We start from the raw sequence: 17,376 nt of genomic DNA, 5'->3' as shown, positions 1-17,376 counted from the left end.
AACCCAAGTTGTTATCAGCGCTTAGTTCAGAAGCTCCATCTCTGATGGTATGGGGTTGCATGAGTGTGTGTGGCATGGGCAGCCAATACATCTGGAAAGGCACCATCAATGCTGAAAGCTATATCCAAGTATCCAGGCGTCATCTCTTTCAGGGAAGACCTTGCATTTTCCAACATGACAAAGCCAGACCACATATGGCATCAATTACAACATCATGGCTGTTTAGAAGAAGGATCCGGGTACTGAAATGGCCAGCATGCAGTCCAGATCTTTCACCCATAAAGTGATCCATAAAGAGGAAGATGTGACAAAGAAGACCTAAGACAGTTGAGCAACTAGAAGCCTGTATTAGACAAGAATGGGACAACATTCCTAATCCTAACAACTTGTCTCCTCAGTCCCCAGACGTTTGCCGACTGTTATAAAAAGATGAGAGGATGCCACACAGTGGTAAACATGGCCTTGACCCAACTTTTTTTTTAAATGTGTTGATGCATGAAATTTTAAATCAACCCTTTTTTCCCCTTAAAATTATACTTTTTTTTTCTTAGCTTAAACATTTGATATGTCATCTATGTTGTATTCTGAATAAAATATTGAAATTTGAAACTTCCAAATCATTGCATTTTGTTTTTATTCACAATTTGTCCAGTGTCACAACTTTTTTGGAATCAGGTTTGTAGGCTATGTGGGTTTAAGGTGGTTAATTAAGTGAGAGTCACAACTCTGCAAATTCAATCTGATCATAAACCTTATTAGTCTCCACGTGTCCTCTAACCAGAGGCCTGGTGTTAGCTACACTAGGGATGTTAGTTGCAGTTTGGTGCATTCAGTCTCGGATCTTCAGCAAGTAAACATAATAAGACTGCATGCGCAGCTCCTTTTATACCTACAAGGTTAGGCGGAGTTGTGTTATGCAAATTCTGCAGACCATTGTCTTGCCGTTGACTCATTTTGTAGAACTCAAAGGTGATTGGCTTCTAAGCGAATCCCCCATTTCGTCAGTCACTGGCATAATGTCTCTGATCCCTCCTTCAGGGAATGAGGGTTACATACGTAACCGAGACGTTCTCTCCCACTCATTCAGCAGTGAATTTAATTATTGTTTTTGTTTAAAGAAAATTGTTCTTGTAGCAGTTTCAAACATGAGAGGTATAGCTGAACAGATTAAAAATGTATGAATGAATATAAGGTCTGGCCCGATTCACTGCTAAAGCAACAGAAAACACACAGTAACATTTATAAGATGGCAAAAATTAGAAAATTGCTTTTGTTATGATGAAAAAAGAAAACAGTAGTCACAAAGAAAACAATATCTCATTAAGATGTAATGAAAAGATTATTTCTCTTTATTTTATTACAGCTTTCCTTATTATGATAGAAAAACAAAAGAAAAACAGATGTAGCAACAATTTGAAGTGCAGTCAGAGATGTTCACAATCTCAAAACAACTCCTTTACAGCATTCATGAAACAAATATTTCACGCCCATGGCCAAATATTTCACGTATCATCTGACCTCTATCAGAAAACACTCCATCATACCAAAAGAAATTAATCAACTGTAAGTCACACAGCAACAGCAAAACATGTGTGTATAAGATAATCAGAGCAAAATCAATATAGATGTAAAATGTAATCTAAAATAGTCTATGATCTAAACAATCTATCGTGAGTAATAAAGAATATGAATAAATGAATAGTAAATGAATACCACAGTATGAATATATGAATATGTAGGTTTATATGAAAAAGAAAAGCACACATTGGCCAGGAACATTACAAGTATTTTCTCAAATTGCAACGCTGTTGGGGATTTTGTCTGGGGACAAATAACAATACTCCATTGTTAATCCCTCATTCCGGCTCTTGATGATGTTGGTCACCTCATCTAGTTTCTTGAGGAAAGTCTTTATGGCTTCATTCACTGGTTGCTCTGTGAAGCACATTTCCGGATACTTGCCTAAGAACACCTGTAAAAAAAGTAAGTTCTTCAGAAAGCAGAACAACATCTTGCTTTCTTTTTACAACATAAACTGGCCCTTCTCTAAGCTTCGCCCCCTTGCTGTGATTCACTCAGACAAGCTTATAACACATCCCAGGAAAGATTTGGGCATTTAAGTGAGGACATCGACAACCAATTTTAATATACATTTTTAAGGTGAAGTAGATTAAAAAGTATTACAGTAAGCTTATAACATTAGTCACCTTGGAGAAAGAAGAGTCGCGACTGGTGTGGCGACGTGGTCATGCTCTCCTTTGAAAACATGAACCACCCATGAACGCAGTCTCAGCATGTGCCCAGACATGTGAAACAGTGCTCATGGCCATCAGTTAGGACATGGAACAACCGCTTCCAGAAACACACAGGTACAATGTCATCTTTAAAAAGATGCAAGCTCTATATGTGTAGCTCTTTAAGGGAATATAATAGTCGCGGCAACACAGACAGGGAAAATATGCAGCCTGTCATGCGCGCTCTCTTTCTCATAAAAGGTGATCTCTTACCAGCCGTGAAAACGACTTTTCCGCGCTCTAAACAGCGCACCAAACCAACTGTGAGAACAGCCTTTTGTTTTTGCTCAATAAAACAAAATAGAAAGAGAGAAATTCGACCCCGCTGCAATGCCGTCACTCCAACACCAAACGAGGAGAGATCCGACTGAAGAGCTTGACTCATTATAATGTTAACACACGCTTGTAGAGAGTGATTTCAGGACAATCCATTCACCACTCGGCTCCGAATCAAAAGGCTAATTTGATGCAAGCACCTGTGCCTCAGTTATACCCGCGCTGCGTGGCATGAGCCATGTGCATTGGCTCGTATAGTTACACTCAAGTAGATTGGCTCTCGCTAATGAGATTCCTATTCGTTGGTACCCCAACATGCCGTCGAGAGTGACCGACTGAATGGGATTCCCATTTCACTTCTTACTTTTTTAAAGAATTTTTTTTTAAGTAAATCTACCTAATTATATTTTACAGTGTAGACCGCTACCATGTTCTCTACAGTTTCAAGTGGAAAGTATATCCAAATCAGAGATCAAACCTCCTTTTTCTGGAATCTACTGAGGTCCCAAACTGTTCCAAAAATCAGGCTGGAACATTCAAGGTCAGGCAGACTCTCCATGATGTACTTCATATCCACTTGGCCCTTCTGTTCGGGAGGAGGCTTGCGCATGGTGGAAGGACTGTTGGGGATGCAGGCATACCAGTCGAACTGGAACATAAAAGTAACATTTACTCACAGATATTAGATTATATATATTATCCAGAATTTTGCCTAGCAACTCTTTAACACTCAGTCTGTAATCTCACTTGTCCAAAGTTGACTGCAGAATGTTGTGCTGAAGCTGTGAATATCACAGCAGTCAGGTACTCAGATAAATCCTCTCGTGTCTTCAGAGACTTTGGAAACTCTGGAAACAGTGGCAGTATGCATTTACCTTGTGCATTTAATAGTGATTCGATACACACTATACTGCATACAGTATATAATATACAAGAAAACAAACAATCATGCATTTTGGTCAATCGGATCACAAATAGTCGAGGGAGACACATTCCCGTCTTCACCTGGTGTTTTAATCCGTCTCTTTTGTCAACTTCTAACCACTTCTATCTTGATTTCTTCAAGGGGAGGGTCTATGGGCAGATAAATGTGTAGGCTTTTTCCGATCTTTTCATCTAAAGGACAAAATAAGCTTGCTTAATTTAAATATGAAAGTGACCGGAGACAACGGGAAAACTCATGGAGAGGAGCAGCTTTAATTTCTGTATATCTGTAAATAAATATTATCATTTAAATAAATTAAAGATTTTCTAAATAATAACACGTTCCCTTTCAATCATTCACGTTGGAAAGAACCGGCGAATTGGGATAGGATATGTATGTTATTTTGCTCAAATAGTATTTCCCATTTGGGGAACCCTGTTGAGTTTCTCCACCACCATCTTCGGCAGTCAGACGTGGCTGAGCATCCGACGCCAGGCCTAACACTCATAAGTATGCCCACTGGTTGATCCCTGCACTAGGCTTGGTGCCGATATGCTGTGATCCCTACGGTGATCCCATATGTTTGGAAGGGCACGCTTTCCCAGGCTCCAATAGCCTCACTGAATGGGTCATGCGGAAACAGCAGTGAACTACTCTCTTGGTGTAAGCCATGTCCCATCTTCCACTTTAGGATGTATGGGGGGGGGGGGGGGGGATTAGGAGGCTTACGCACGGCACTGGAAGGGGTAGCAATATAGCTGCCCCTTCCAGTCGGTATGTTCTGTCGTGACATCGAACGTGACCGACTGAAAGGGAACATCTCAATTATGCATGTAACCCTCGTTCTCTGAAGGAGGGAACAGAGATGTCACCACAGTTGCTGTACCACTGCTGGGCAGCTGTGACCTCGTTTAAATACTTAAAGGTGTCATGAACTGGCTTTTTTTATACTGTTGTCTGAAGTCAACTTATGATGTTCACGTCTTTTTTACATTCAAAGACATCATAACTAATAAGTAGTAGGCTATTTATACACTGGTTTTGAGGCTCTCTCCTGAATGCTGGGTTTTGATGGGCATGTCATTGGAGACTTAGAAGTATATGCCCACGGCTAGTATTGGATAGGTTTTGCATATTTAACGAGCTTCAGCTTCCCTGTCAGTTCACATGAGGGAGAGATTGTTTTGAAAGCGTCTGGAATAATTCTCTGATGTTTTTATCAAACAAACACAATGATTTATCTCTCATCCACCCGTGATTGATTTTTTTTTTTTTATTATTTGGCCAGCCCGATCAGTGGATATAAGTGCGAACCAGACACACACACACACACACACACACACACACACACACGCACACACACGCACACACACGCGCGCGCGCTCTTCAAACACAACGGGGATCAAGAAATATTTGTTATTTCACTATTTAAGATTCATCGCCTGCCGACTTGCTTACGTTTTGGTAGCCCGTCTGGAACACACAGTCCCGTTGGGCTTTGCGAGCCCTGGGAGTCTGATCTTGCAATAAACCAACAAATAAGGGATTCTCCAGCCTGTGACAGCATGCTGGTATGCTCTGTTAGACACGTCACGTACACATAATCAGATCTGTAACAATGCAATAGCTACTATCGCATATAAAAAACATGTTTTACTTACGTAAGTGTGCTGCAAAAAACATCCTAAATTTAACAAATTTCGATTTGCTCTGCAAATAGTGTGGCAAAGAGCCCATTCAGACCCATTTCTAATTCGTTGAAATCGTGGCACCAATCAGAAACGTTGGGTCTTTACACGATGACGACAGCACAGCGAAGGTGAAACAGATTTTGTACATTACAAAGATGGATGCCGTCGTGGAGAATCAGCTATCGCGTCTGTTTTAAGCGATTTAAACTTTTCCTTTTAGTTAAAACCTGACTAAAGAACAACACTCAGGTACCAGATGTGGATGCTACTGTGATAAGGAGGACGGGGAGCGTGATCATACACACACATACACACACCTCTGGATCTGGCCTTTCTGTGCTTATTTCCTCACACTAGATCTGGTAATCATGTAAAAATTGTAAATAATTGTAAATAAATAACTAGCGTAACTATGCTCAAGTCTGAAAATGTTCTAACACATCTGAAATGATTTAGTTTGAATAAAGTTTGTGAGACACAATTTACCAAAGACAATATTATTTTATTTTCAAAATATTGCAAATCACGTTCTAATTGCAATACTAATGCCTTACAGCGGGGGCGAATGCGATCAGAGCATGGTGTTTTCTGTTCGACCCTCAATCCGAGATGTTTCATTTGGTCTGAGATGCTTTTATGTTTCATTTGGTCTGAGAAGCAGATCTCCTAGAAGTGGTGAACTCCTCACTTCTCTATGGGACTTTTCCAACCGCCCTTAAAACTGCAATAGTTAAGCCTCTTCTGAAAAAGAGAAATCTGGATAACTCCATACTGAGCAACTACAGACCAATCTCAAATCTCCCCTTCATAGGCAAAATCATTGAAAAAGTTGTTTTCAATCAGTTGAACAAATTCTTACGCTCAAATGGATACTTTGACAATTTTCAATCTGGTTTCCGTCCACATCATAGTACAGAGACAGCGCTCATAAAGATTATAAATGATATTCGCTTAAACACTGATACAGGCAAAACATCAATTCTGGTACAACTGGATCTCAGTGCTGCATTTGACACTGTTGACCACAACATACTTCTAGACAGGCTGGAAAACTGGGTCGGGCTTTCTGGAATGGTCCTCAAATGGTTCAGATCATACTTAGAAGGGAGAGGTTATTATGTGAGTATAGGAGACCATAAGTCTGAGTGGACATCCATGACATGCGGAGTCCCACAAGGGTCCATTCTTGCACCACTCCTGTTTAACCTGTATATGCTGCCACTGAGCCAAATAATGAAAAAGAACAATATTGCTTACCACAGCTATGCTGACGACACCCAGCTCTACTTAGCACTGTCACCTAATGACTACAGCCCCATTGACTCCCTGTGCAAATGCATTGATGAAGTTAACAACTGGATGTGCCAAAACTATCTTCAGTTAAACAAAGACAAAACTGAAATCACTACATTTGGAAACAAAGATGAAATTCTCAAGGTGAACGCATATCTTGAGGCTAAAGGCCTGATAACAAAAAATAAAGTCAGGAATCTTGGAGTGATTTTAGAGTCAGACCTGAGTTTCAGTAGTCATGTCAAAGCAATAACTAAATCAGCATACTATCATCTGAAAAATATTGCAAGGATTAGATGTTTTGTCTCCAGGCAAGACTTAGAGAAACTGGTTCATGCTTTCATCACCAGTAGGGTGGACTATTGTAACGGCCTTCTCACTGGCCTTCCTAAAAAGACCATTAGACAGCTGCAGCTCATACAGAACGCTGCTGCCAGGATTCTGAGCAGAACCAGAAAATATGACCATATCACACCAGTCCTCAGGTCTTTACACTGGCTTCCAATTACATTTAGGATCGATTTTAAAGTACTATTACTTGTTTATAAATCACTCAATGAGCTAGGACCCCAATACATCGCAGATATGCTGATTAAATACAAACCCAACAGATCACTCAGATCAGCAGGATCAAGTCAGTTAGAAATACCAAGAGTTCACTCAAAGCAAGGAGAGTCTGCTTTTAGCTATTATGCCAGCCGCAGTTGGAACCGGCTTCCTGAACAGATCAGATGTGCTCCAACAGTAGCCACATTCAAATCCAGACTCAAAACACATCTGTTCAGCTGTGCGTTTACTGAATGAGCTCTGAGCACTGTATGTCCGACTGATTGCACCCTATCTTATCTCTTTATTCTTTTTATAATTATTTTAGTTTACCTTTGTTCTTATCTTTGGTTATTGTTTATTTTATATGTTCTTTTGAGTTAAATATGATGAGTGAAAACTGGGTTTGATGGAAATAGTAAGTTTGACAATAAGGTTTGAGTATGTGTAAATCTGTGGAGTGTATGATGAGTGAGTAAGGGCTTTAACAAGAAGGTTTCTGAGTAAAAATCAGGGAAGAGTGATCAAAATGGATGTTATGATCGTGTTTGAGAAAGAAAAGAATGAGAGGTGTTCTAATTAAGATGGTACATGTATGTAGGCTGTAAACTGAAGAATGTTTGTTTTTATATCAGACCATTATTGTGGATCTGACCATTTTATTTTATTTTTTAAATTATTTTTTTTTTTTTTAAATTACTATTATCTTTACGACTGTTTTAACTATGCTTGTTTTTAATTTTTTATTCGTCCATATGGTATTCTTTTTTTTCTCATGCATTTGTTACCACTGTTTTAATTAATTTCTATGTAAAGCACTTTGAATTGCCATTGGGTATGAAATGTGCTATACAAATAAACTTGCCTTGCCTTGCCTTGCCTTGCCTTGCCTTGCCTTGCCTTGCCTTGCCTTGCCTTGCCTTGCCTTGCCTTTTAGGTTTTCCAAACTTTGCACAAATGTTGATGGAGAGGCGGCGGACACTATTATCATATTTCTTTTACAACAATGGCAAAAGTTGTCATAAGCCATTGCAACATCTTCCTCGAAATCACAAACAGAGAATTGCTGTCTCCGATGTTTCTCAGTTGCTCTGCATTCGTCCGTTGGTGATGCCGCTTTGGAAATGATTTGTCTATGAAGCTTTGCCAGACCATAACTCATTCAACTTACTACTGAGAATGGTCTTGTTTTAACCAGGCTAGTGCTGCACTATTCCCGTATCCAATATAGAAGCACAGCATTGCGTTTTGTTCTCAATATGTCTGCAAATCGAGTGTCGACCTGTGGTCTTTTTTACAAATGATTATCTTGCTATCTTCAGTGTGTTTATTTCTCGGTGAAGCGATAAGTTTAGCTCCACGAGTAGGTGGGCGGGGCTACAGAAGCAGGGTACACATAGAGGCATGTTAGGTGTTAGGTTCCCTTACACCTAACCCTTAAACTGACCCACACCACCACACCTGTCCCTAACTCTACCCTTAAACTGACCCACACCACCACACCTGTCCCTAACTCTACCCTTAAACTGACCCACACCACCACACCTGACCCTAACTCTACCCTTAAACTGACACACACCACCACACCTGTCCCTAACCCTAGCCTTAAACTGACCCTCACCACCACACCTGTCTCTAACTTTACCCTTAAACTGACCCACACCACCACACCTGCCCCTAACTCTACCCTTAAACTGACCCACACCACCACACCTGCCCCTAACTCTACCCTTAAACTGACCCTCACCACCACACCTGTCTCTAACTCTACCCTTAAACTGACCCACACCACCACACCTGTCCCTAACTCTACCCTTAAACTGACCCACACCACCACACCTGTCCCTAACTCTACCCTTAAACTGACCCACACCACCACACCTGTCCCTAACTCTACCCTTAAACTGACCCACACCACCACACCTGTCCCTAACTCTACCCTTAAACTGACCCACACCACCACACCTGTCCCTAACTCTACCCTTAAACTGACACGCACCACCACACCTGTCCCTAACTCTACCCTTAAACTGACCCACACCACCACACCTGACTCTACCCTTAAACTGACCCACACCACCACACCTGACCCTAACTCTACCCTTAAACTGACCCACACCACCACACCTGACCCTAACTCTACCCTTAAACTGACCCACACCACCACACCTGACCCTAACTCTACCCTTAAACTGACCCACACCACCACACCTGACCCCAACTCTACCCTTAAACTGACCCTCACCACCACAACTGACCCTAACTCTACCCTTAAACTGACCCACACCACCACACCTGTCTCTAACTCTACCCTTAAACTGACCCACACCACCACACCTGACCCTAACTCTACCCTTAAACTGACCCACACCACCAAACCTGTCTCTAACTCTACCCTTAAACTGACCCACACCACCACACCTGACCCTAACTCTACCCTTAAACTGACCCACACCACCACACCTGACCCTAACTCTACCCTTAAACTGACCCACACCACCACACCTGTCCCTAACTCTACCCTTAAACTGACCCACACCACCACACCTGACCCTAACTCTACCCTTAAACTGACCCACACCACCACACCTGACCCTAACTCTACCCTTAAACTGACCCACACCACCACACCTGTCCCTAACTCTACCCTTAAACTGACCCACACCACCACACCTGTCCCTAACTCTACCCTTAAACTGACCCACACCACCACACCTGACCCTAACTCTACCCTTAAACTGACCCACACCACCACACCTGACCCTAACTCTACCCTTAAACTGACCCACACCACCACACCTGACCCTAACTCTACCCTTAAACTGACCCACACCACCACACCTGACCCTAACTCTACCCTTAAACTGACCCACACCACCACACCTGACCCTAACTCTACCCTTAAACTGACCCACACCACCACACCTGACCCTAACTCTACCCTTAAACTGACCCTCACCACCACACCTGACCCTAACTCTACCCTTAAACTGACCCACACCACCACACCTGACCCTAACTCTACCCTTAAACTGACCCACACCACCACACCTGACCCTAACTCTACCCTTAAACTGACCCACACCACCACACCTGACCCTAACTCTAGCCTTAAACTGACCCATACCACCACACCTGACCCTAACTCTACCCTTAAACTGACCCGCACCACCACACCTGTCTCTAACTCTACCCTTAAACTGACCCACACCACCACACCTGACCCTAACTCTACCCTTAAACTGACACACACCACCACACCTGTCTCTAACTCTACCCTTAAACTGACCCTCACCACCACACCTGACCCTAACTCTACCCTTAAACTGACCCACACCACCACACCTGACCCTAACTCTACCCTTAAACTGACCCACACCACCACACCTGACCCTAACTCTACCCTTAAACTGACCCACACCACCACACCTGACCCTAACTCTACCCTTAAACTGACCCACACCACCACACCTGACCCTAACTCTACCCGTATCCCACCTCAATATCAGCAAAGGTGTTTTGCAATACAATTTGAACACAGTTAGTACATTGTACTTATTTTTTGATGTAAGTACATAGAAGTTAAGGCCACCTAATATAAAGTGGGTCTGTTTTTCTCATTTTTTTTTTTTTTACTCTTAAGTTTATTACATGTACTTTTACTTGAGTACAGTTTTTGGATACTCTACCGACATATGAGTGCATGTTGGAAATCAGGAATGCTGAGAGGACATTGTGCTGTTGCTCAAATAGTATTTTTTCATTTGTACAATTTTCGTCTTCAAACCAAACTTGGCTCTTTAGCCGACAAAGTTTAAATCCAGTCTGGCTAGCGCTCTTCCCATAATGTTTATGCGTTCGGTCAGCAGGCGGAGAGTAGACGTCTTTTGTGGCTGTTCAAATGCATTCGACCACATGGGCATTTACACTATGAATGCAATCTGGTCAAATACGTTCGACTACCTCTGGAAGTAGTCAAAAGTAGACAGGCTCAAAACGTTTTTGACCTTGTTTACATTTTTTTTATTTAGCACTGTTCACTTGTAATCGGATCGACCAAAACACATCTTAATACCAGGTGAACACAGGGCCTTTGATAAGTTAAACCTGTACTCACTGTCAGAATTGCTCACGCCAAAGGAAATATCCTTAACAAATTCTTGAATCTCCTCATCTTTTTGAACGGCCTCATCGCTGTCATAGTAGATCTCGACCACATCAGTAACAAAACTACAGGAAGTACAAGATGACAAATTAACAAATGATTGAAATTTTCATTAGAGTGTATGTGGACTAATTTGTTCTTTTGCACTTGTAGTACAGGATCTAACTGTTGCTACCCTACTACATACCAGTGTATTGTCTCCCAGATCTTCATGCCGTCATCTCTATAGTAGTACTTGGGCACATCTTCCATTCCTCTAGCTTTTATGGCCTCAGGGAAGCACAGGGATTCGTAGGTTAAAGTCTCCATGGCACTTTGCATCACTTTATTCATCCCAGTGACATCAATGCTACTGATCTTAGGATACCAAGAATTCAGTTATTTTTTTGCCTAAATATTTTCAGCATTTATTTAGCCTACTCAAGTGACCATCTAGACCTAGGGGATTATGGGTGAAGTTTTATTCTGGTGGAGGTTTTTGCGTTTGGGAAATATTAGAACTACTTAGGTCTGTCGGTTGAAGCAAACACCAGCTAGCTAAATACAATGAAATCTATGAAATAGAAGTAAGAGCATTTAGCATAAAGACAGAATATCACAAGACAAAATGACAGGTAATGTCCAGGCCTGCCATTTAACACATTTGTGTTTTTAAACCTATATCAAAAATATAAATTATGGCTTGCCAGACAAAGACAAAATAATCAAATATGATAGAATTGCTTTAGATTTAAGCAAGATGCTGTTTATGTGTGTATATATTAAATTAGTTGTAAAGCTACCTTGCTGAAGATCCCGCCTTCATTGATGAGGTTTTCACGGGCAGCTGCATTGATTGCAATTGTGAAGCGAACATGAGGTTTGAGTAACTGTAGGAAGAAAATGATACATATTAACATGTGCATTAAATCATATTTTTTCCCTCCTTCAAAAAGCATAATCTGAAACAGCAAAAGTGGTTTCCATGCCATTGCCTGGAGGTTTTTAGTTAACATTACACCATGGTTGAAAAAAAGGGAAGAATATCAGAACCAGCAGTCCTTCATCATTTAATTAGCATTGCATGAAACCACAATCTTCAGTTTAGCACTGAATCTAAATATCAAGACAGGTACCTTGTATACAGGATGGACTGCAGAGAGCTGTCTGTACATGGCCATTTCAAAAACCTCTGATATCAGATGTGTCTTGAGAAAGTGTGTGACCAACTGATGTACAATGAAGTCGGCAGATTTCACCCACATCTTGGCAAGCATCCAGTCATATTCATTATCACTTGGTTGAAAGATTGGGCTCCTTTCCCCTGGGTTTTGACTGAGCTGATTCAGATATAATAAAGCCAAGCAGAACATTTTAACTTCAGTGAGTAAATTCACAGCAAAAGTATATTTATTTTTAGTTAATGTGTTTTCATTTGATACTGATTCTACAGGTCCTCCTCGAAAAATTAACATATTGTGATAAAGTTCATTATTTTCCATAATGTAATGATAAAAATTAAACTTTCATATATTTTAGATTCATTAAACACCAATGGAAATATTTCAGGTCTTTTATTGTTTTAATACTGATGATTTTGGCATACAGCTCATGAAAACCCAAAAATCCTATCTTAAAAAATTAGCACATCATGAAGCGGATCTCTAAACGAGCTATTAACCTGATCATCTGAATCAACTCATTAACTCTAAACACCTGCAAAAGATTCCTAAAGGCTTTTAAAAACTCCCAGCCTGGTTCATTACTCAAAACCGCAATCATGGGTAAGACTGCCGACCCGACTGCTGTCCAGAAGGCCATCATTGACACCCTCAAGCGAGAGGGGAAGACACAGAAAGACATTTCTGAACGAATAGGCTTTTCCCAGAGTGCTGTATCAAGGCACCTCAGTGGGAAGTCTGTGGGAAGGAAAGAGTGTGGCAAAAAACGCTGCACAACGAGAAGAGGTGAGCGGACCCTGAGGAAGATTGTGGAGAAGGACCGATTCCAGACCTTGGGGGACCTGCGGAAGCAGTGGACTGAGTCTGGAGTAGAAACATCCAGAGCCGCCGTGCACAGGCGTGAGCAGGAAATGGGCTACAGGTGCCGCATTCCCCAGCTCAAGACACTTTTGGGCTACAGAGAAGCAGCACTGAACTGTTGCTCAGTGGTCCAAAGTACTTTTTTCGGATGAAAGCAAATTTTGCATGTCATTGGGAAATCAAGGTGCCAAAGTCTGGAGGAAGACTGGGGAGAAGGAAATGCCCAAATGCCTGAAGTCCAGTGTCAAGTACCCACAGTCGGTGATGGTCTGGGGTGCCATGTCAGCTGCTGGTGTTGGTCCACTGTGTTTTATCAAGGGCAGGGTCAATGCAGCTCGCTATCAGGAGATTTTGGAGCACTTCATGCTTCCATCTGCTGAAAAGCTTTATGGAGATGAAGATTTGGTTCTTCAGCACGACCTGGCACATGCTCACAGTGCCAAAACCACTGGTAAATGGTTTACTGACCATGGTAATACTGTGCTCAATTGGCCTGCCAACTCTCCTGACCTGAACCCCATAGAGAATCTGTAGGATATTGTGAAGAGAAAGTTGAGAGACGCGAGACCCAACACTCTGGATGAGCTTTAGGCCGCTATCGAAGCATCCTGGGCCTCCAGAACACCTCAGCAGTGCCACAGGCTGATCGCCTCCATGCAAGGCAAGGCAAGGCAAGTTTATTTGTATAGCACATTTCATACCCAATGGCAATTCAAAGTGCTTTACATAGAAATTAATGCCACGCCGCACGCCGCACTGAAGCAGTCATTTCTGCAAAAGGATTCCCCACCAAGTATTGAGTGCAGAACTGAACATCATTATTTGAAGGTTGACTTTTTTTGGTCGAATGACATATGCAAATTTTTTGAGACAGGATTTTTGGGTTTTCATGAGCTGTATACCAAAATCATCAGTGTTAAAACAATAAAAGACCTGAAATATTTCAGTTGGTGTGCAATTTATCTAAAATATATGAAAGTTAAATATTTATCATTACAGTATGGAAAATAATGAACTTTATCACAATATGCTAATTATTTGAGAAGGACCTGTACATGGGACAGATACCTGAATGGCAATCGGCACAACTTTGTCCAATCTGTTCTTGTACAGCAGGCAGATGGGTGCAGCCAAATAGAGCTGAGGGCTGGATGTTGGCACTCCATCCAGTATTTTATAATCCGCTATGAAGATGTTTCCTGCCTGTAAACAGTGTACACAGGTGTATAGTTTAGAACAAACAGTCAACTAAATGATGTGAAGGATGCCACGATACAAGCAAGTCTTGGATTTGATATTTATATTGAATTGATCAACTGAAGTGATTTATGTCTTAATGTTTCTAACCTCTAATTCCTGTTGTAGTGTGACATCTCTCTTCAGAGAGCCCTTCACCATCTCATCTGTGACTGGAAAATTGTCTGGAAGATCCTCACACTTCCTGATCATGACAGGATTGCAGCCATTCAGAAACTGATAGCCAAACATGTAATCCTTATTCCAATCTTGTCTCACGGACTCTGTTCAGATTTAAAAGGGAACATTTATATATATAGTTTTTGTTTAAAATAAGAAAAAAAAATAAATAAAAAAAAAAAAAACCATTCTTGACAAAGGGAGAAATAATCCAACCTAGATTATTCTTGATATTAAAATCTTTCAATATCTTTTCAAAATCTTTCAATATCTCTTCAAAATCTGCCAAGTCTTTCAAGGGATGGAAGAAATGTTTTATCTTTACAAGAATGGCATCCACAAACCTGGAACAGAATGCATAGAGTATAATTATAGACATGAACACTTTTTGCATTGGACTATATTTGTTCTGAATTTTATTTGGGAGAACTGAGGGAAAATATAGGATCAAATCAACAAAGACTGCGGCCGTGACACATTCCACCAAACTTACGCTGTCACTGTATTCCATGTAAACTCTGCAGATTTTTCAGCATCAAACTGAACTTCTGGAGGAATTTTGCCGTCTATGCTCATAGGGAAGTCTGGGCACCAATCCTTCCATCTTCAACAAGAAAAATTACAACATTTACTTGGACATCATGTGCACTGTAATATTAAGTTAGTATCACTTTCATGGACTTTTAGTTTATCGTCAGTTTCCCGCCCCTAATCTATTTCTATGGACACTGATTCTATTATCACACCTATTTGTTTTTTAGTTTGTTGTCTGGTGTATATCCTCTCTATTTTCAGTTTATCATTGTCTTGAATTGTTTGTCCGGTATTGTGTTTGTTTATGTTATTGTTACCGCATTGTTTGGATTACTTGAATTAATTATGTGCTATTGGTACGTGACAGACACTAAGAATTACATTTAAAGGGGATGTGTTTTTATTTTTGAAAATTTGAAATTATTTGTAACAACATGAACATGAAAAAAAAAGGATTGAAACCAGTCAAATGGGAAACAGTTTACAACACATTTAATAATATATATTTAAAATAATAAAGTTGTAAAGTTGAAGTAACAGTAGACTACAGTGTTTGTGTCCATTAACATAAAATCTCCTCATACTTTTTGGCAGTATTATTTTTTAAACATGAATACACAGGGTACACTACCGGTCAAAAGTTTCAGCAGTGAGATTTTTAAAATGTTTTTAAAGAAGTCTCTTCTGCTCACCAAGGCTGCATTTATTTGCAGAAAAATCTATTTACAATTTAAAATAACTGTACCCTTCACAAGGAATTGGAATCACTTTATGGAGCCCCTATCAGCTTCGAGATATAGAGAACAGAGTCCCCCTACCCATACCTTGATCTAGCTCTATTACTGCACAGCAGAATAGACCTACTTCGACAGATGGCCAGGGTGACCTGAGGATCACGTTTAGGGCACACTGGCTGAGCTAGCCTCTGCGGGTCCCTAATCCCTCACAAGCGCCGCAACCGGTAGTGCTCCCGGTGGAACCTGCTGGCCCAGGCTATGCTTTCCTAGGCCGTCGGGCTTTAACGGGCTTGAGTGGAACCCTCAACAATGTCCCGAACCTTATAGGTTGGACCATTCATTTCTCGGGGCGGGTCCCACTGGTTCTCAGCGGGTCGCCTCGGTGCTTTACTTCCTGGAGGAGCATGAGGAGCTCACTAGGTCGTGGATGACATCTTTCAGTGCCAGAAACAGAACTGGTGGCTCCTCTTTCATCACTACCCTTGACGGCGGGCAAGCCAGGGCACACATGGACCTGCATGAGGGCAGCCCTGGACAAGAGGTCCTCCGGGAGCTCTGTACAGCTACGGGCCTTGCCCTCAGGGTGACGAAAGTCACCACCTGCTTCCATTGGCCAGACGATGTCCGACATGAGGGAGATGGTTAAATATCGGTGCCTGGACTCCCCCATCTCCCCGGCCGAGTTCTTCAACGATGAGATCGAGAGCTTTGCCCAGCAGTTCCACCCAGAAGCAGATGGAGGCCATCAAGCCCATCCTGCCCCAGCGCCGAACTGCTGCCTCCACCCTGCCGCTGCTGGCAGCACCTTCAGCTGCCCATTGCCGAGGACATCCCTCCGTCATCCCCGGCTCCAGCCCAGCAACAGCCTTCACCCAGGCGTCGGCGTGGAGCCGGCCGTGGAAAGGAGAGACCCTGAGATGGGTCACCCAGAGATGGATGAAACTGCTCTCCAGGAGATGGCTGCAGCACCACTCCTTCCCCTGGATTAGGGCCATGGAAAAATCCTTTGTTTCTGTTCCGCCACTGGCCCCAGTGTCAGTAGTACCCAAATTATCAATAAAGGAGCAGTTTCCAAAATCTCTGGGTGCCAAGAGAGCGTGCCTCTCCAATTGCCAGCAGGGGGTGGAAGCTGTGTTTGGGACGCACACAAGTGGCCTCCCCACACTGCCGCACCCCCTCAGCACAAGTAAGTGCCCAGCACACTCAGACCCCGCTTCAGGCCGCTACCATGCCATCCGAGCTGGGTCCTTACATGCCGCTTTGCTGCATCACTGCGGGTACCTATGTGGTCCCGTTGGTCCCACTGGTTTGCCGCTGGGGGCCTGGCTATCACTTCGCAACCCATCCCGTGGGCTCATCCGTACCATCAGACTCTGCTATGTGATTCAGTTCGTCCGGCGTCCCTCCAAGTTCAGGGGCGTTCACTTCACCTCCGTGCCGATATGAAGACCGGTTTTTACAGCCTGTACTTCATTGTA

General features: G+C 42.2%; 1 protein-coding gene across 1 annotated transcript; it reads right to left on the bottom strand.

Moving 5' to 3' along the window:
* Positions 1-1,616: 1,616 nt before the first annotated feature.
* On the bottom strand, positions 1,617-16,568 carry LOC137082462 (polyunsaturated fatty acid 5-lipoxygenase-like). Its single transcript, XM_067447718.1, has 13 exons — positions 16,290-16,568; positions 15,986-16,047; positions 15,121-15,231; positions 14,844-14,971; positions 14,559-14,731; positions 14,280-14,414; positions 12,306-12,509; positions 11,973-12,059; positions 11,378-11,547; positions 11,143-11,255; positions 3,318-3,418; positions 3,049-3,219; positions 1,617-1,972 (listed from the first exon to the last, which is right to left on the bottom strand). Exons 1-13 carry the CDS (start codon positions 16,566-16,568, stop codon positions 1,793-1,795), a joined length of 1,914 nt encoding a protein of 637 aa, XP_067303819.1. The 3' UTR covers positions 1,617-1,792.
* Between the last annotated feature and the right edge of the window lie 808 nt (positions 16,569-17,376).

This window comes from Pseudorasbora parva, chromosome 1 (genome assembly GCF_024679245.1).
Source record: "Pseudorasbora parva isolate DD20220531a chromosome 1, ASM2467924v1, whole genome shotgun sequence".
Taxonomy (NCBI): domain Eukaryota; kingdom Metazoa; phylum Chordata; class Actinopteri; order Cypriniformes; family Gobionidae; genus Pseudorasbora; species Pseudorasbora parva.
The sequence above is the reverse complement of the archived record's forward strand: the minus strand, read 5'-3'. Positions and strand labels throughout refer to the sequence as shown.